The sequence below is a fragment of the Salvelinus sp. IW2-2015 genome, unplaced genomic scaffold, assembly GCF_002910315.2.
Source record: "Salvelinus sp. IW2-2015 unplaced genomic scaffold, ASM291031v2 Un_scaffold564, whole genome shotgun sequence".
Classification (NCBI taxonomy): Eukaryota; Metazoa; Chordata; class Actinopteri; order Salmoniformes; family Salmonidae; genus Salvelinus; species Salvelinus sp. IW2-2015.
In genome coordinates this window covers 659,891-680,142 of record NW_019942576.1, presented here as the reverse complement: position 1 = coordinate 680,142, position 20,252 = coordinate 659,891, and the positions used below count along the sequence as shown (strand labels likewise).

The 20,252-nt window shown below is 46.1% G+C and overlaps 1 protein-coding gene across 1 annotated transcript in view; it reads left to right on the top strand.

Annotated features, from left to right (window-relative positions):
• LOC112068574 (receptor-type tyrosine-protein phosphatase mu-like) overlaps positions 1-20,252 on the top strand; it is a 180,546-nt gene that overhangs the window by 124,261 nt on the left and 36,033 nt on the right. The window contains 6 exon segments of the mRNA XM_070438203.1: positions 2,830-2,987; positions 4,772-4,843; positions 5,404-5,430; positions 9,299-9,498; positions 16,299-16,386; positions 17,528-17,604. Coding sequence (XP_070294304.1) covers positions 2,830-2,987; positions 4,772-4,843; positions 5,404-5,430; positions 9,299-9,498; positions 16,299-16,386; positions 17,528-17,604 — 622 coding nt within the window.

The following is a 20,252-nucleotide window of genomic DNA, read 5'->3' as shown; positions in this document are numbered from 1 at the left end:
GCTAGGTTATATAGGGAAGCAGGGAAGGTGCTATGTTATATAGGGAAGCAGGGAGAGCGCTAGGTTATATAGGGAAGCAGGGAAGGCGCTAGGTTATATAGGGAAGCAGGGAGGGCGCTAGGTTATATAGGGAAGCAGGGAGAGCGCTAGTGTATATAGGGAAGCAGGGAAGCGCTAGGTTATATAGGGAAGCAGGGAGGGCGCTGGGTTATATAGGGAAGCAGGGAAGGGGCTAGGTTATATAGGGAAGCAGGGAAGGTGCCTATGTTATATAGGGAAGCAGGGAGGATGCTAGGTTATATAGGGAAGCAGGGAGGATGCTAGGTTATATAGGGAAGCAGGGAGGATGCATAAGGAAGGTGGCATCATCTCCAAGGTGGATACAGCACATGTGGGGGCAAGAGCGAGAGTTCTAGAACTTTTAGATACCAAAGGATTAGAGTTCATCTACAAATTTAAAATGGACCTGCCTGTGGATACTTCTCAGAAGTTTAGCTCAACCTGACAGTTGGAGAAGACCCACTTGCATTACTCATTCACTGTGTGCATCAGTAAAACCCCTCCGGCGAAATAGGGTGAAAGAGCAAAATATAGTTTCTCTTTTCTTCCATTCGTATAAATGCAGGATCGACTGACCTTGAGCGTCTAAAGAGACGGGCGGGCGGCATAGAGGGGGAGAATGAGCYCGAGAGAGAGAGAGGGTGATATGACTTTCATTCATTTATGTTTAATGCTCTGACTGCAAGATGGGGTCGGCCCCGTTTTAGACCACTTAACGCTGGGGGGGGGCTCCATTAGAGAAGGCCAACTCCTAGCCCCCCACCCCTCAGGAGGAATGGGAGAGGGAGAAAGTGAACAAGAAGAGCAGTCAGATGGCATTCTATTGCATCTGGCTGCATTCAAATGGACATTGGTCACTGCAAATGGAGGCTGGAGAATATGGACACTTTGGATGGGATTCGGAGACATTTACTACRCACCTGGAAATGAGAAATTCTCAGGTACAGGTTGCCTGGGCAGCGTCCCATTTAGATGTTTGCTATTTGCTGCTGATGGTTGMTAAGGAGGCTGGGGTGTAAGGAGGCTGGGCTGTTTTCACTCAGGAGTCGTTAGTGAGGAATAGCCAGGACAGGGTTGGCATCGCTACGGTGTTTTGGTGGAAAGTTGGCTCTRGCCAGAGAATGCAGGGTCCTATGCCAGCCTCGTAGACCCCGGTATAACAGCGCCATCTCAGGGCTGGCAAAATGTCTGGCACCCCTCACTGACTGCCTTGGCTTGCAAARGGGGCATACACTACACTTTCTCAGCCCCCCATAAAAGCACAGTGATCACGACACAGAGGGGGACTGATGGGTGCTTGTGGGGAGTGGCTGGCCCCTAATGAAGGCTTCACCAAGGTCTCTCTGTTACTGCCAGCTGGGCGCTTGCAAAGGCACCGTTCACACACACGCTCTTTGTCGACCCATACAGCTGGAGCGCTGAGGAAAAGCAACATTAGTGAGAGAGAGCGCTCTGAAATGCTACGATTTGGCCTGATTAAGCTTGTAGAGGAAAAAGAGCTAAGTGGAAAATGGATCCCATTTGTAAACCCAATGTTTTTACTTTGAAAGTATGTCTTAAGTGCTATGAACTCAATGCAAGCTTTCAGCTCAAAAGGAAAGGGTTAGTCCATTGGAAAGCAGACGTTCTTATTGGTTATCTGCCTCTCATTGGCCTGTTTGCGGTTCTCTCCAATGAGTGTGTTCAGCCTATAGAGTATAGAATARTAGTGGCTGATGCCATTTGTATTTCTATGGATCTGCCCCACTCTCTATCATACGGGTTTCAGCCTTCTGAAACCACACCACTGTTTCCTAAGATGACAACCCCTTTGTGTTAACCTCCCATGGCCCATGTGTTGCTCCTGCCGAAAARACAGCAGCCCCCTTTCTCTGACAACTACATTTAACGTCTACTCTACAGTCTCCCCCTGCAATGGAGGACAAGCCATAGCTGAGCTGGACTGGGGAGACTTTAAGTATCCAATCCGCTTAAAGTATCATCTGTCTGTCTGTGCGCGAGGCTGTTGTCCTAGCCGCTGACATGGGGCCCCAGGAGACTACATTAGCAGGGAGTGGGCCAGCAGGTACTGTATTTAAGGGCGTCCTTGTTTCCTAGAATCTCCCTCAGTTGGCCAACCTAACGCCCTGCCCTAAGAGTCAGGATCTGGGCCAACCTAACGCCCTGCCCTAAGAGTCAGGATCTGGGCCAACCTAACGCCCTGCCCTAAGAGTCAGGATCTGGGCCAACCTAACTCCCTGCCCTAAGAGTCAGGATCTGGGCCAACCTAACGCCCTGCCCTAAGAGTCAGGATCTGGGCTTGTGTTTACATGACACTGGGGGATATGGCAGCAAAATATACAGTGTATCCTCTGGGTTGAATGAGGAGAAAGGTAGCTAGTTTGTCGCACTGTTTGGATGCAGACTAGATTTCATCTCCGCTGTCCATCTCCACTTCATGAGGAGACATGAATTGCTAGCCACAGCAAGGCCTGATGTGATGTAAGACAACAACCACAGCAGACCTGGGTTCAAATCGCAGGCTTAATGAAATCCATAATAGTATTTGAAATAAAACAAATCTTAGTTGGAGCCAGGTATGAACCAGATCATGTCAATATGAGGCTTGAAATAAAACAAATCTTAGTTGGCGCCAGGTATGAACCAGATCATGTCAATATGAGGCTTGATTATGATACGTATTTAGCATATTGCTTACTGTATCACTAGCTTTTCAGTGTTTTCCCCTGTGACCCTTTCTTCTTTCTATTGTGTTTGGTATGAAACCAGGAAACTGGCCAAGAAGCGCAAGGAGACACTGAGCAGCACGCGACAGGAGATGACGGTGATGGTGAACTCCATGGACAAGAGCTACACAGAGCAGGGCACCAACTGTGATGAGGCCATCTCCTTCATGGACACCCACAGCCACACACTCAACGGGAGAAGTGAGTGTCTACCACCAGGGCATTGTGGATTGGTGGCCGGGGAGTATGGAAGGCTTTTCACACTGAGCTGAACCCAGCCAAACCAAGCTGTACATAGCTGGCCTGGTTACACATTCACAATAGTCACTGGAACCGTAGTGGAAAGGACAATGTGAAAAGAAAAACAGTTTTGGTTTAGGCGGGCACAGTAGTGTGAAAAGGCTATAGGTAACATAGARTAACACTGGTACATTAGAGCAATTTCTTTAAATTCTAAACAAATTCTGTTTTATCAATGATCAAGTCATGTGAAAGGCTCTTGCAAAACCCACGATACCCAAGCATGTTAGAAATGTCTTCAGTGTTGTTTACTTATTAGGCAGCTCGACTATAATTTGCCGATACAGCATCTAAATAAGGACTTATCGTTTCAGATCTTCCTCCCTTAATTTTCCAAAGCTGTCAATGCTTTAATCCTCMTTTTTGATCCTGTGCCTATTTCAAACCCTTCTTACCTCTTACTAGCCTTTCATTTCCTTCTATGGGTATCKCATATTGACACATGAGTGGGGGAGGGGGGGTAGATCAACGTTTTTTTAAAAATTGGATTAATTTAGAAGATGCTCTTATCCAGAGCGATTTACAGGATTGATTAGGGTTAAGTGCCTTGCACAAGAGCACGTCGATAGATTTTTCACCTAGTCGGTTTGGGGGATTCGAAACCAGCGAGCTTTCTGTTACTGGCCCAACGCTCTTAACCGCTAGGCTACCTGCCGCCTATATCTTCCCCATCTGTCATGCTTCCACCCCTCTGGCCTTCCTCCTCACCCAGGGACAGCTGACCCTGGCTGAGGTACAATCCCTAATCCCCCCCCACAGCGGTGGTCCCCAGGCCCAAACATTAGTCAGCCCCTATTGCTTGGCATGCTGGGTCAGCGGCTCTCATCACCATCTGATTTCCCCTTGTACCCCCCCCCCCTCCGCTTCCAAGTGCCCCTATCCCTCAACTATATGACATTAAGACATCCCTTCATTATGAGGATCTCCAGAATCATATTCTCTATATTTCTTAGACCTTCTTATATCTCTGTTACTGGAGAGTAAATAAGCTACAACCCTGAAGTTTGTCTTTCAACTCTGAAGGCTAGGAGGAGGTGCCAGGGTCACGAGGCATTTTTCTCTCTCCCCTTAACCGCCACGSGCGCCTCATCTGTCTGTCAAAAGAAAAAAGGGGACAGGAGCGAGAACACGACCGTGAACGAGTCTTGGATCGTTTGGCGCTCGTTTAATATTGCAAGAGGGGAATGCCATTTCTGCCTGACGGGGCCGGCCGACGTGTCGCCGGGCAGATTGGAGTGACCTGGGAAACGTTGGGGATAAATAAATAAACATGCTCTCATTGGACGACAGAGCCATTCAGCCGTGACCTTATCCCGCTGTATATCGCAATATCCTTGACTAACAGCAGGGTCACTGTAGGCAACTAATGTCAGCTGCCTGATGGCGACCGACAAACACGGCGACTATCGCTCAGTGTACTGTGCCGGCTTTATCAACGAACCCGAACCCTTTATTGATTTGGCTGAATATGTATTATGAACACAGCCCGTTGTTGTCACTTATTCAAAAATAGTCATTAAAAAGCATTAGCGTATTTGTATCCATATGCGTAGCCAGAACAGTAAATAGTGAAATGTCTTAGTTTCTTGACATTATTCCAATATACTATAAGAAATATACTATTCATTCTTCCACTGAAGTTTATTGACCATTGTGTTACTGCCTGCTCTCTCTCTTGCTAAAAGCTGCCTCTCCCTCGACATTCACCATGAAGACTAACTCAATCAGCACGACCGTACCCACCTCCTACTACCCAGGTAAACTACCTCATCTTTTAACTCTTAACGCCTTCTGCTTCTACTACTGTCTAAAACCGCTGATGACCTCTTATGACCCCTTGAACTTTGACCTCTTTAACGAATGGCCAATCCCGATCTAGGTGCTTGTGCCTTTGTTCGATAAACGGTTTGCTTGATCTAATGGTGGCCTGCCAAAWCGATGTAATGATGCCTGTTCTCTTTTTGCCTGCAGTTTTAATTGCTCTATAGCGGTTGCACTTCAGCATACTATTTGGGACAACCATTTTGAGCCATATTGGTAGATTGATTTGAATTYATCTGTATGTATATTCTATTCGATGGATAATGTTGGACATGATCTACATTTAACTGACTTATCTCTTATAATGTTAAAAATGAACTATTGATGCTGTTCTTCCATTGGAGCTTTTCTTTGCCACTTGATGATAACAAACTGTAACTGCTCTGCTATAATATTGCTGACTTACCTGGAGTGGGGAGCGCGTCACCTTATTCACTGCTATATTGTCTCTTCTTTGTTAACACCCTGCTCTGCACTGGTTTTGGGTTGTGGGCAGATCCCTTTGTGCCAACCGCTATCTTGGGTGAGAYAACATTCTTACTTTTTTTCCCTACAATACATTCCTTATGCTTATAGACCAACTGAAACGGACTATTCCAAAATAGACTAGGTGCTGTGKATTTGAGGGAAGCAGAGAGAGAGAGCGAGGGAGAGCGASAGTGAGAGAGTCAGAGAGATGGAGATAGTGATTTGGATTGGTTTGTTTCCTGATAATGGCTTTCACACATTCATACCTGCCTGCTTTTCTTTCTTTGTCAGACCAGAAGGTTGGTTTCTTTCTAATCAAGCTGAGGTTGGCTAATTCACTCCATCCCATCCGCATTCCGTGTCGTGCGTGTGACGTCACGTATGTCTATGACCTCTCATATGCATGGACAGACAATGTGGACTGGATGAGGGGGAGTGGCACAGCAAACCCCCCCKAAAATAATATCCATATAAACAGARAAAGTAGTTCCCATCGCCATAGCAACGAACATGTAAAGTAGCAAACGTTGGAGAGCTCCAGGGCAAAGTTGAGGAATGACACGTTTGTGTCATTTTGTCAATGTAACTATTGCTTAACCTACCCTAATAAACTCCTTCAGTACAACTGTCAGTCTCAACCCCTTTCATATAGAGAAAAGTGTCAATATCTTTGTCTTGGTAGGAAGTTTGTTGTGCAGCCAGGTACAATAGACAACATACAGTGCATTTGGAAAGTATTCAGACCCCTTGACTTTTTCCACATTTTATTACTTTATGCCTTATTCTAAAATAGTTTAAATTTATGTTTTTCTGCATCAATCTACACACAATAATCCATAATGACAAAGCAAAAACAGGTTTTTAGAAAATGTTGCTAATTAATAAAAAATGTAAAACAGAAGTACCTTATTTACATAAGTAAAGACCCCTCAGACCCTTTGCTTTGAGACTCGAAATTGAGCTCAGGTGCATTCTGTTTCCATTGATCATCCTTGAGATGTTTCTACAACTTGATTGGAGTCCACCTGTGGTAAATTCAATTGATTGGACATGATTTGGAAAGGCACACACCTGTCTATATAAGAGCAAAAATCAAGCCATGAGGTGGAAGGAATTGTCCGTAGACCTCCGAGACAGGATTGTGTCGAGGCACAGATCTGGGGAAGGGTACCAAAACATTTATGCAGCTTTTAAGGTCCCCAAGAACACAGTGGCCTCCATCATTCTTAAATGGAAGAAGTTTGAAACCACCAAGACTCTTCCGAGAGCTGTCTGCCCGGCCGAACTGAGCAATCGGAGMAGAAAGGGCCTTGGTCAGGGAGATGACCAAGAACCCGATGGTCACTCTGTCAGAGCTCCAGAGTTCCTCTGTGGAGATGGGAGAACCTTCCAGAAGGACAACCATCTCTGSAGTACTCCGCCAATCAGGCCTTTATGGTGAAGTGGCCAGACAGAAGCCACTCCTCAGTAAAAGGCACATGASAGCCCGCTTGGAGTTTGTCAAAAGGCACCTCTGACTATGAGGAACAAGATTCTCTGGTCTGATGAAACCAAGATTGATCTCTTTGGCCTGAATGCCAAGAGTCACGTCTGGAGAAAACCTTGCACCATCRCTACGGTGAAGCATGGTGGTGGCAGCATCAGCAGCGGGACTGGGAGACTAGTCAGGATCGAGGGAAAGATTAAGCGAGCCAAGTACAGAGATATCCTTGATGAAAACCTGCTCCAGAGCTCTCTGGACCTCAATCTGGGGCGAAGGTTCTCCTTCCATCAGGACGACGCTAAGCACACAGCCAAGACAATGCAGGAATGGCTTCGGGACAAGTCTCTGAATGTCCCTGAGTGGCCCAGCCAGAGCCCGGACTTGAACCCGATCGAACATCTCTGGAGAGACCTGAAAATAGCTGTGCAGCAACGCTCCCCATCGAACCTGACAGAGCTTGAGAGGATCTGCAGAGAAGAATGGTAGAAACTTCCCGAATACAGGTGTGCCAAGCTTGTAGCGTCTTACACAAAAGGACTCTAGGCTGTAATCGCTGCCAAAGGTGCTTCAGCAAAGTACTGAGTAAAGGGTCTAAATACTTATGTAAAGGTGATATTTCAGATGTATATAAAAAAGTGTTGCAAAAATGTCTAAACCTGTTTTTGCTTTGTTATTATGGGGTATTGTGATGTCATTATGGGGTATTGTGTGTAGATTGATGATCAAAACCCAATTGAATCAATTTTAGAATAAGGCTGTAATGTAACAAAATGTGCAAAAAGTGAAGGGGTCTGAATACTTTCCCAATACACTTTACAAACACCAGATGTAGATATTTGACAGACACATATCAACATACCAGATAATGTACACACTTTGGGCTAGTAGGGATGCAGAACACAACAGTGTCTCAAGGAAGAATGGCGTTAGTGATTTTCTAGATGTTTCCTCGGACTTGGGCCCAGTGTTCACTTTCACCGTTTACAGCACCACAGAGGGTTAGCTGGTGGTTCCAKTTGTTTTCTAGAGAGYTTTTCAAACGTTATCTGGACTAGTTTTTTACTAGTTAAACTGTTTTGGCTAATGTCAAATTAATATTTTATTCATTCAGAAAACAAAACGTCTTTATCATGTCTTTGTCAGCATTGATTACATTTGAAATGGTCAATTCTAGGTGATTCCAACCAAATTAACACAACCCTAACTAAAGCGTCCCAAATCTAGCTTTCTGTGAGGTGTCCAATTGAACTGAATAGTTGGTTAGGACTGGACTCCCGGAAAGGCAAAAACATGTTGGTGCCTAGAAACAGCTAGAGAAAATTAAAACTGTGCAGGTGCTCATGCCTAAACGTTATATTGTTGCTTATACCCTGTTTCCTTTCTCTTCTTTTCTTCTTCACATTTAACCTATGTCCTCTAATAAAGTGCCCATTAATGGTAAGTTGCCAGTCTGCCCTGTTTTCTCTGGGGTGAGGAAGTGTGTGTGTGTGTGTGTGCTTGCGTCATGCTATTGAAAGGAGCTTGCCTTCCCTTGGGGCCTGCTCTCCCATCTTGTGTTGCTACGCATGCACTTGTGTTAGGGCATCTCACGCCCCCCCCTTCCCCCTGTGAAGCCATTACCTAGCATGGGGATTTGACTCCACCCGTGGACAGTGTTGCCTAATGCATATGTGGACTATATGACGTCCCACCCACACTCCACAACCCCTACCCCCACTTTGTTTAAACAGGGGTCTCACGCCTCTGACACTTTATTTGTTTACGGTTTCCCATAAGACATAGTTACCGAACAGAGTACCCACTTCATTTGATCGTGCACCCACGTCATCCATTCACCGCCGCCATTCCATCATTTGTGCAACCTTATTTTGCCATTGGTCAAATTCTGCGGATAGAAAAGATTTTATTGAGAAGTTAGCCACAAGCTAGCGCTGTGAGAAGTTAGCCACAAGCTAGCGCTGTGAGAAGTTAGCCACAAGCTAGCGCTGTGAGAAGTTAGCCANCTGTGAGAAGTTAGCCACAAGCTAGCGCTGTGAGAAGTTAGCCACAAGCTAGCGCTGTGAGAAGTTAGCCACAAGCTAGCGCTGTGAGAAGTGAGGGTTATTCTAGCGGCAATAGAAATAAAGCTCTTTCCCCTCATTGTATAATGTAAATAAATTTATTTTGCACCATGTTATCTGTTAAGATACGAGCTCCATTATTTTGTGTTCACCACGTTTCAAAACACTGTAATAACTAGTTGAGCACAACGTAGTTTATAAGTAACTCCTGTTCATTTCATGTTTTCTCATTGAATAACTATACTGTGACCCCGTGTTCATCCATTATAATGTCAAGAGTGTTTTCTATCCTCTGTCTGTACGGGGTTGTGGGGCACTCCAGTCCTGACCAGTGTTTATGTATTTGTTTGTGACCTCGTCCCTCCTCTCTGGGTTTCTAGATGAGAACCACACCATGACCAGTGACACCAGTAGTCTGGTCCAGTCCCACAGCCACTCCTATAAGAAGAAGAGGGATGTGGCAGATGTGCCCCCCTACCAGACGGGTCAGCTCCACCCGGCCATCCGCGTGGCAGACCTACTCCAGCATATTACCCAGATGAAGTGTGCKGAGGGCTACGGCTTCAAGGAGGAGTACGAGGTGAGAGCCCCAACTGCCTGCCAAATGTAGGGTCCCACCCTCCTCAATCACATGGCAAATCCTCACACACACAAACGTCCTCACATATCAAAATGCCCCCTCATATCAAAATGTCCTCACACGCACCCACTAATGTCCTCACATATCACTTCCACAGTCTGTCTGTCTTTGTAGACTCCCTTACTCTGAAGCAAACCAAGCACAGGCGTCCCAGGTTGTGTCTCTTTCTATTGTTGTCCTCTTTCTTGCTATATTGCTTGCATTCTTTCTTGTTTATTTTCAGCATTCTCTTTTTCTTTTGTTTAGATTCATTGCTTGTTAGATGATTTTGTCACTTTTTGTCTCTGCAAATGAACTTCTCACTAGCTATTATTGCACATAAATGCACCGGTTTTGTGTCTACACACTCCTTCCGTTCCAATGTTTGTCACCACTTTAATTCCTCTCACATAGTGTTTGGGCTCCTGCAGTTTGTTGACTGCACGCCACACTGCTTAGACCTTACTGCCCCGTTGACGGCATCCACTTGGCTACCTAACAATGCTAAACAACCGTCCTGGTGAAAAAAATGTGCCTTCTAAATCTTAAAACTCCTACAGCACACGCATACACTAATGGGGGATTTCCGAGGCTGAGACTGTGTTAATGGCTCAGACCATTGCGAGTTGCCAGCTCTGCCTAGAGTCAGTATATGTGAATTATATGGGAACAGCGCTTTTCTCCAGAAGCTGATGACAAAGCTAACGACTGTCACAGCAGTGCCTTATTTCCTCGCCCTCCCATAGTGTGTGTGTGTGTGTGTGTGTGTGTGTGTGTGTGTGTGTGTGTGTGTGTGTGTGTGTGTGTGTGTGTGCTTGAAAACACTTGTTTGTGTGTGTACATACTGTATACACAAGCTACCCCTCTCACCTTCCAACCCATTACAAGGGAGTTTCTACCTTTTCTACGGAGGGTATTTGCCAGTTGTGTAAAAATACTTTAAAGTACTACTTAAGTAGTTTTTGCGGGTATCTGTAATTTATTTTACTGTTTATATTTTTGACTACTTTTACTTCACTAGATTCCTAATGACAATAATATACTATTTACTCTATTCATTTTCCACGATCCCCAAAAGAACTCGTTAGATTTTGATTGCTTAGCAGGACTGGAGCAATTCATGCACTTATCAAGGGAACATCCCTGGTCATCCCTACTGCCTCTGATCTGGAGGACTCACTAAACAGAGAACATCCCCGGTCATCCCTACTGCCTCTGATCTGGCGGACTCACTAAACACACATGCTACGTTTGTAAATMATGTGTGCCTCAGGCTATCTGTAAAAAAAAWAATGGTGCCGTCTAGTTTGCTTAATATAAGGAATTTTWAATGTTTTATACTTTTACTTTTGATACTTAAGTATATTTTTGCAATTACATTTACTTTTGATACTTAAGTACATTTAAAACCACATACAATTAGACGTATACTCAAGTAGTATTTTACTGGGTGACTTTCACTTTTACTTGAGTCATTTTCTATTAAGGTATCTTTACTTTAGGTACAATTAGATACTTTTCCCACCACTGGTATTTACCTGTAATAAACTATTCACCATTCCCCCTCCCATCTTATACTTTATTTAGCTATACCCTCTACTTACACATGAAACAACACAGGGATCAGATCAATAATCCAATCTCCCATGCCCCGGGCTGGCCCTGTGGTTTGGGACTTCCCTGAGGGCTCAATTCATTATGGATATAGATTGATGGTTTTTAGGGCTTAGGTAGGCTGCTAGTGTAATAATACAGTATTGCCAGTCATAAAAATACAGAGTGCAGAATAATTTATGCCCCTCCCCCTTCTTCCTCCACCCTTCCATCTGAAAGTGCTTCTCTTCACTGTTTTTCTATTGTTTTCTACCTTTCTATTTGTAATGCCTCTACAAGTTAGAGACGGCGAATCATTGTAGTGTCCCCCCCCCCCCCCCCGTTTCGTTCACTGTTTTCTGCTACCACTGTCTCTTCTCATGTTCTCTCTAAACACAACGAGCCGAGCACTAAACTGATCAATTCTAATCTCTCCCCCGATTCCATGCTTCTTGTTATTCCATAACGTTATCTATGGAAAAGATTAACGAGGTAAGCAAGTCCCATTTTTGGTTTGATTGTAAACTATGTTTTTAGATTGTAGCTTTGTCGCAGTATTACAGAAACCCTAGATGCAGCTATCTCACAACCTATAGTTCCTGATATTGATTATAATGCTTTACCTGCTGTTGGTTGTCTGTGTCCAAAAACATGCATTTAACAAACCACAAAATACAACAACAAAAAATGTATCTGATGAGATTTATTCCACCTGGTCAATGAGAATCAAAGAACGGTGAAATGAGTGACGTTAAGTTGACACTACAGTACAGAGCAGAGGTCCTGTCTAATGGAAGTGTTTGTAGACAATTCATCACAGACACACAGTAAATGATTCTCCTGTAGTTCAGYCCAGTCTCTGCTTCAAAGGAAAAAAACATATTTGATTTGTGTTGATGATAATGCAGTCAGACGCCATTTGAATTCTTAAGTCATGAAAGACTTGCTCTCTTGGTATGATAACTTACATCCCAAAAATAACCAACAAGATAGACTGGCAGACTCTGATCATACTTACCCTGAACAAAAATATAAACGCAACATGCAACAATTTCAAAGAGTTACAGTTCATATGTGGAAATCAGTCAATTGAAATGAATGCATTAGGCCCTAATCTATGGATTTCACATGACTGGGAATACAGACATGGGTACACGGATACGGATACCTTAAAAATGGCACGACAATGGGCCTCAGGATCTCGTCACAGTATCTCTGTGCATTCAAATTGCCATTGATAAAGTGCAATTGTGTTCATTGTCCGTAGCTTATGCCTGCCCATACCATAACCCCACCGCCACCATGGGGCACTCTGTTCACAACGTTGACTTCAGCAAACCGCTAGCCCACACGACGCCTGTACCGTCTGCCGTCTGCCCGGTACAGTTGAAACCGGGATAAATCCATGAAGAGCACACTTCTCCAGTGTGCCAATGGCCACTGAAGTTGGTTACGATGCCGAACTGCAGTCAGGTCAAGACCTTGGTGAGGACGACGAGCACACAGATGAGCTTCCCTGAGATGGTTTCTGTCAGTTTGTGCAGAAATTCTTTGGTTGTGCAAACCGACAGTTTCATCAGCTTTCCGGGTGGCTGGTAGACGATCCTGCAGGTAAAGAAACCGGATGTGGAGGTCCTGGGCTGGCGTGGTTACACGTGGTCTGKGGTTGTGAGGCTGGTTGGACGTACTGCCAAATTCTCTAAAACTACTTTGGAGGTGGCTTATGGTAGAGAAATTAACATTACATTCTCTGGCAACAGCTCTGATGGACATTCCTGCAGTCAACTGCACGCTGCCTCAAAACTTGAGACATCTGTGGCGTTGTGTGACGAAACTGCACATTTTAGAGTGGCCTTTTATTGTCCCCAGCACAAGGTGCACCTGTGTAATGACCATGCTGTTTAATCAGCTTCTTTATATGCCACACTTGTCAGGTGGATGGATTATCTTGGCAAAGGAGAAATGCTCACTAACATGGATGGAAAAAAAATTGTGCACKAAAATCTMGAGAAATAAGCTTTTTGTGCGAATGGAAAATGTCTGCGATCTTTTATTTCAGCTCATGAAACATTGGACCGACACTTTACATGTTGCATTTTATATTTGTGTTCAGTYTAGTTGAAACCAATTGACTCCTTGAGATCAACTTACGTTGTATCTACACCCATTAATATAGTGCTTTTACTGTGACCCTGACTCATGAATAGGCCTTACTATTCCTGCTTCATATCCACCTCCATAACCACTACACCATCTCACTCTGAAACACTTTCCAATGTTAAAAATACATCATCATAACACTTGTTTCTATCTTCTCAGATTGGCTTCATTCGAGCAGCATCTTCCCAAGCATTATGTTAATTGCTGAAATGTGCCTTTGTGTTGATGTGTGGGGTTTATGTGTGTTTATTGTGTGGGGTTTATGTGTGTTGATGTGTGGGGTTTATGTGTGTTGATGTGTGGGGTTTATGTGTGTTGATATGTGGGGTTTATGTGTGTTGATGTGTGGGGTTTATGTGTGTTGATGTGTGGGGTTTATGTGTGTTGATGTGTGGGGTTTATGTGTGTTGATGTGTGGGGTTTATGTGTGTTTATTGGGGTAAAAATGCAGACGAGCCGTTTTGCTGCTGAAGCTTTGTCTGAGCACCCACCACGTCTGGTGCCTCTGAGGAGGGTTTTCAGTCTCTGTAGTCAGTAGTGTCAAGGGTGAAATCTCAATGGTGTTTTGGGAATCAGAAGGGGTTGGTGTCACATGTGAGTGAGAGACTGAACACCAGTGCCCAGCCATTCAGAAGCTGCCGTGAGCCGAAGGAACCATGTTTTCACTTGTTTGTTTTGGATCAGATTTTGGGTAAGAGAGCACCTTCGTTTGGATTTGGTCTCGTGAGAGCCGAACATAGATCTCATCTCAGTAGCTCTACTTCCATGAAAATCATCTGTTTAAGACTTTGAAAATGTTTGGGGGGGGGGAGTATGCAGGGCTTTGAATTCATTACTGGCTTTCCACCATCCACCAATCACGTTAAGGGTTACTGGCGGGTGGTGGGAAAACCTGGCCAATGGTAGATTAGTATGATAGTGCCAAGGGGGATAGATGGAGCCTGGAGCTACCTCCTAGCCATTTGACTTGTAATTCCCCCACAGCTTGCTGTTATGGATGTTAATAATTCAATATTATGTTTTATATATCCAACTTTTGGGTGATTTAATAGGCTCAGAAAAGCATGTTGCAAACTCTAACATGTCTTAAATTAAATGGTGTGTTACCCAATTTTGTATTTTCCCTCGAGCCACACATTTCGTAGAAGTCTTGCAAACACAAGAGACATTGTTGCCAAATCTATTATTTKTGGCAGTCAAATATTACACCTGAACTAGAAAAAATTATGAAGTAACACAATGAATAGTTGAACACCTGCCAGTGTCGGTGCACTTCACACCACATATTTTTTTGTGTTTTCTGTCTCTTCCCAAACTATTTTGACAAATTCCAGATTTTTTTATAGTAATTWTTTTCTCGTTGACACCGCTCACCTCTGGAGGGAGGGAAAGGGAGAGAGAGTCTCTCTCTATCAATCCTCTCCTCCCCAGGTTCCCTCGCTCGCCAGGGCAGCTCCTTGTCACGTCTTGCACATGAAAAGATAGCTCTCTTGAAAGACACACGGCAGCAATGAATAACAAACCAGCACCGCTTTGAAACTCTAAACCTAGAGAGGGAGATGGAGGGAGGAGACTAAGCATCTGCACTATTGTCAACATGTGTTAAACTGTGTTTAATGCCTCTTTACTGCAGCCAGTTCTGAGACATTCAGAGAGAGAGAAAGTGATCTGCATTAAACTATGGCCTTCTCTTCAAAGTGTCCCTTGCGGTTAACAAGACCTGTAAGGGCATGTTTTTCCAACACCCAACCGTGCTTGGTAAAGGTCAGGTGATAAGGCTGGTCTTTTAAGCTCATCTCAAGGTGACGTCAAAATGTGTACTCAAAGGATTGTTTGCATATTAATGCCGGAGATCCTCGACACCAAAGACGTCTTCAGGAAAATACAAACTTTATTCCCTCCTTTCTGATTACTCCTTCATCCTCATTCAGTCAAATGGCTGTGTGAGCCAATTGATGACTTTTAATAAATGCCATATTTTCACACCTTAGGCATCCCAGTCACCACCTTTCAGAAAATACCAAYAGTTCACCATCATTTGATTTGGAGTGGTGGTGCCTTTTCCCTCATTGCGTATGCCGTGGGGTGGGAGGGGGCAGTGTGAAGAGGCTCCTCGTCATGGGGACTGAGCTGTTACTATTATCCACTCAGAGGACTGATCAAGGCTTCTTGTTCTCGGAACGAGGGGAAGAAGCGCATGAGAGAGCTGGGGGGGAGGGTGGGGGGGAGGATTTACAGGTAAATATAAGTTCCACTGCAAGCAATCAAATGTAATCAGATGAATTGTCTGATGGGACTAAGAGAGAGCGAGAGGTATTGGATAGAGCGTGTGATGGGTACGGCTAAATAACAGGACATCATTAGGATCCATTTATACGTTCTGACACTCTTTGGAGAGGTGATTTTGGGGGGAAGTGGAGGAGACATTAACTTACAGGGGGAAAGCAGTAGCCCCTAGCCTGGGTAAAGAACCATTAATCAACAGCACCACTCCAGCAATGACATTTCTTTTCATAATTAGTCCTAATTGGGTGTTCCGGTGCAAGATCAGAATTCCTAAAAACTCATACTATGAATAAATCATGAGGTGCTGTGCTCGAGCAGAGTTTTTTGATCAGGCGTGTGTGTGTGTTCTATTTCATCTTCTGGTATGTTTCGGGGACTAGTCTTTCAGAGGAGTATGTGGGTACCGTTTGAAAGGTGGACTGGTGTTCTACCTCGGTGAGGTTAGGGAGATTCTGATTGGCTTCAGTGGTGGCCTAATGGGCACCTTCTCTGACATCGCTCCCAGAAGGCCGTTCTCCTGCCTCCTCTCATCTTTAATAATGATGGGGATATATCTCTGTTTTGACTGGAAAGGATCCACGGCTGAGCTGTGCTGTCCATGTAAAGAACTGACCTCCTAACCCTTTGAACCTTTCATGTCCTCCTGTTTAACACTTTCTCTCTCTATTCCCCCCTCTCTCTCTCTATTCTGTTTCTCTCTCTTTCGTTCCTTCCCTCCACAGAGCTTCTTTGAAGGACAGTCTGCACCATGGGACTCTGCCAAGAAAGACGAGAACAGGATGAAGAACCGATACGGAAACATCATTGCATGTGGGTACAAACATTATTATTTTTTTTGTCTTGTCAGTCAAATCCCTCAGTTAGATATGAATTCTCAGTGTGYGCCTATTTGTGAACATTATTGTGAAAAATATCAAGGCTGTATTGTTTGTCCTTTTAGAGCAGTGTATAGTTTGGAACATATGAAATGGTTCTACTGAATGTTAACTATGAGAACTGCGATCATTCTCTTTCTGAAAATGTTATCTTTAAGCTGTGATTGTCACGACAACTGACATCTTATCAGACATATACACACAGACAGTACTAATTGCCTTTGCAATTATGAAAATGAGCCCTGACTTGGGAACAATTTCAGTTCTGGGCTTGAGACATTGCCGAGGGTGTCACACACACACACACACACACACACACACACACACACACCACCCTCACAGCTATACCAGTCCCCCAACGAGGAGACCGCCCCTGTCATTTCCACGGCAATAAGAATCCGGACACTTCCTGTCTCTGCAAATGAGCAACCGACCAATCACAGTTCTCCACCCGGCGCGGCGGCCAATTAGCTGCAGGGCATGTTGGATGGACTGACAGTTTTCTGCCGGCTGTAATAATTAAAGTGAATAAATCATTCAGGGTGAGTTAGCATCTCCTCTGTGAAATGGGAGAGAAAGAGAGAACAGAGGAGATCTCTCCTATTAGTCAAATTGAATTATTTTGACTAATGGAAAGACACTTGTTTCATAACAGAGCTCTGTCGTGGTGATTTTGATTAAGTAGAGGCACACTTCACTATGGTTGATTTACCAAAGCTTATTCTCGGCAACTATCTGGTGATTTGTACTCTTTCACTGGGTCCAGATCATTCTCTGTGAATCCCAAACCTAAAGGAGAACTGAAACTGAACAGTGCTAGCGTAGTTCACTTCCACACCACCGTTGACTTGTACCCTAATGACTTATTAAACCAGGAAAAGGCTTCCTTCTATAGGGCATATGTCAGAGAAAAACACAGTGACCTGGTAGTTGTACCTGCAGGAGTTGATGACCTTAAACTTCATAGTCCCTATCCTCCACAGGGATGGCCTACCAGTGTTTTCCTCTCCGTCTCGTTCGTATGACTAATGGGGCCCTTGTTTCTCTCTCTCTCTCTCTGTCCTGTCGTCCTCCAGATGATCACTCCCGTGTCCGGCTGCAGGCCATCGAGGGAGAGCAGAGCTCTGACTACATTAATGCAAATTACGTGGATGTAAGTACAACACCAGCCWGGGTRAGACAGAAAGGGCAGCCAGCATGTGTGTGCGCATAGCTCTCAGGAGGAATGAGATGATGGCAAGGCTACTGCTTATAGACCCCCAATCCTCCTCTTCCCCTCAAAATAGGGATATATACAGTGCCTTTGGAAAGTTTTCAGACCCATTGATATTTTCCACATTTTGTTACGTTACAGCCTTATTCTAAAATGGCTATACAAAAAATACAGATACCTTATTTACATAAGTATTCAGACCCTTTGCTATGAGTCTTGAAATTGAGCTCAGGTGCATCCTGTTTCCATTYATCATCCTTGAGATGTTTCTACAACTTGATTGGAGTCCACCTGTGGAAAATCGGCGCACAATTCGCCRAGCGTGGTCCTGGTTAGGGGAGGGTTTGGCCGGCAAGGATGTCCTTTTCCCATCACGCACTAGTGACTCCTGTGGCGGGCCGAGCYCAGTGCACGCTMACACGGTCGCTAGGTGCACGGTGTTTTCTCCYACACATCGGTGCGACTGGCTTCCGGGTTAAGTGGGCATTGTGTTAAGAAGCAGTGCGGATTGGTTGGGTTGTGTTTCGGAGGATGCATGGCTCTCGACCTTCGCCTCTCCCAAGTCCGTACGGGACTTGCAGCGATAAGACAAGACTGTAACTACCAATTGGATACCACAAAATTGGGGAGAAAAAGGTGTAAAAAAAAGTTTCCAAAAACCTGTTTTTGCTTTGTCACTATGGGGTATTGTGTGTAGATTGATGCGGGYYAAAAACTATTTAATACATTTTAGAATAAGGCTATAATGTAACAAAATGTGGAAAAAGTCGAGAGGTCAGAACACTTTCTGATGTCCAGTCTGTAGAATTAGAATATTGGTCCAGCACTACGGTCTGCACACAGTCACGTCCAGCACGTAGGATTGTTGGTTTGCTAAAAGCCCACCCCTTGTTTACCCTCCTGGCTATCACTGTTGACAGAGTACATTTTATTTTCTCCAGTCAACCAGCTGGCACTGTGCTAACCACGCCAACCAACCACCCCATGCATACTTATCATCTCCCTCCTCCTCGCCTCCCCCCACCTCCTGCGCCGCTCCGCCCACCTCCTCGCTCCCCCACCTCCTCGCCTCCCCACTCCTCTTCTCCCCTCTACCTCCTCGCCTCCCCCACACCTCCTCGCTCCCACCTCCTCTTCTCCCCCTCTATCTCCTCGCCTCCCCTTCTTCTTCGTCACCTCTCGCCTCCCTCTACCTCCACGCCTCCCCTCTACTCCTCCCCTCCCCCTCACCTCCTGCGCCTCCCCTCTACATCCTCGCCTCCTGCCTCCTCAGGCCTCCCCCTCTACCTCCTCGCCTCCCCTCTACCTCCTCCCTCCATCCCCTCGCCTCCCCATCACATCCTCAGCCTCTCTTCCAACCTCGCCTCCCCTCTTACCCTCCCTCCCTTCTACCTTTCGCCTCCCCTCTAACTCTCCCTCTCTCTCGCCTCCCCTCTACATCCTCGCCTCCCCTCTCCCTCCTGCCTCAATCCCCTCCTAATCCTCGCTCTCCCACCTCCCCTCACATCCTCGCCTCCCCTACTAATCCTCGCCTCACTCCTCCGCCCCTACTCAGCCTCCCGCCCCCCTCTACTCCTCGCCTCTCTCTGCCTCCCCTCTACATCTCGCACTCCTCTCCTCGCTCCACGCCTCCACCTGCCTCCGCCTCTACATCTCCTCCTCCGCTCCCTCTACCCCTAGCCTCTCTCCTCGTCCTCCCCCTCTACCTCCTCCCCTCCCCTCATTACCTCCCCCTCACCTCCTCGCCCTCACCTCCTCGTCACACTCCTCAGCCTCCCCCTCTACATCCTCGCCTCCTCCTCCTCGCCTCCCCTCTACTCCCCTCATCCTCGTCTCCTCACTCCTCCCTCCTCCTCCTCTCCTCCTCCCCATCCCTCTACCTCCTCGCCTCCCCCTCTACATCCTCGCCTCCTCCTCCTCCTCCCCTCTACCTCCTCGCCTCCCTCTACCCTCGCCTCATACATCCGCCTCCACTCCTCCTCTCTCGCCTCCCCCTCTACAGTTCTCGCCTCCTCCACGCTCCTCCCTCTACATCCCTCGCCTCCCCCTCTACATCCTCCCTCCTCCACGCCTCCCCTCTACCTCCTACGCTCCTCCCCTCCTCTACCTCCTCCCTTCCCTCTACCTCCTCGCCTCCGCCCTTCTACCTCTCTCTGCACCTCACCTCCCCTCTCCCCGATCCTCCCGCCTCTACCTCCTCCTCCTCCCCCTCTCCTCACTCCTCCCTCCTCTACATCACCTCGCCTCCTCCTCCCGCCCTCCACCCTCTACCTCTCTCGCTCTCCCCTCTACATTCCTCCCCCCTCATCCTCACTCCTCCTCACCTCTCCTCTCCATCCTGCCCTTACGCCTCGCCTCTCCTCCCTCAGCCTCCCCCTCTTCCTTACCCTCCTTCACTCGCTCCTTCAACGCTCCCCCCTTTCTACTTCTAGCTTCCCTCAAGCCTCCCCTTCTACTCTCCTAGCTTTCCCCCTCACTCTCGCCTCCTCCTTCAACGCCTCCCCTCTTACCTTCCTAGCTCCCTCCCTCGCCTTCCCCTCTACCTCCTCCTCGCCTCCCCTCTACCTCCTAGCTTCCTCCATGCCTCC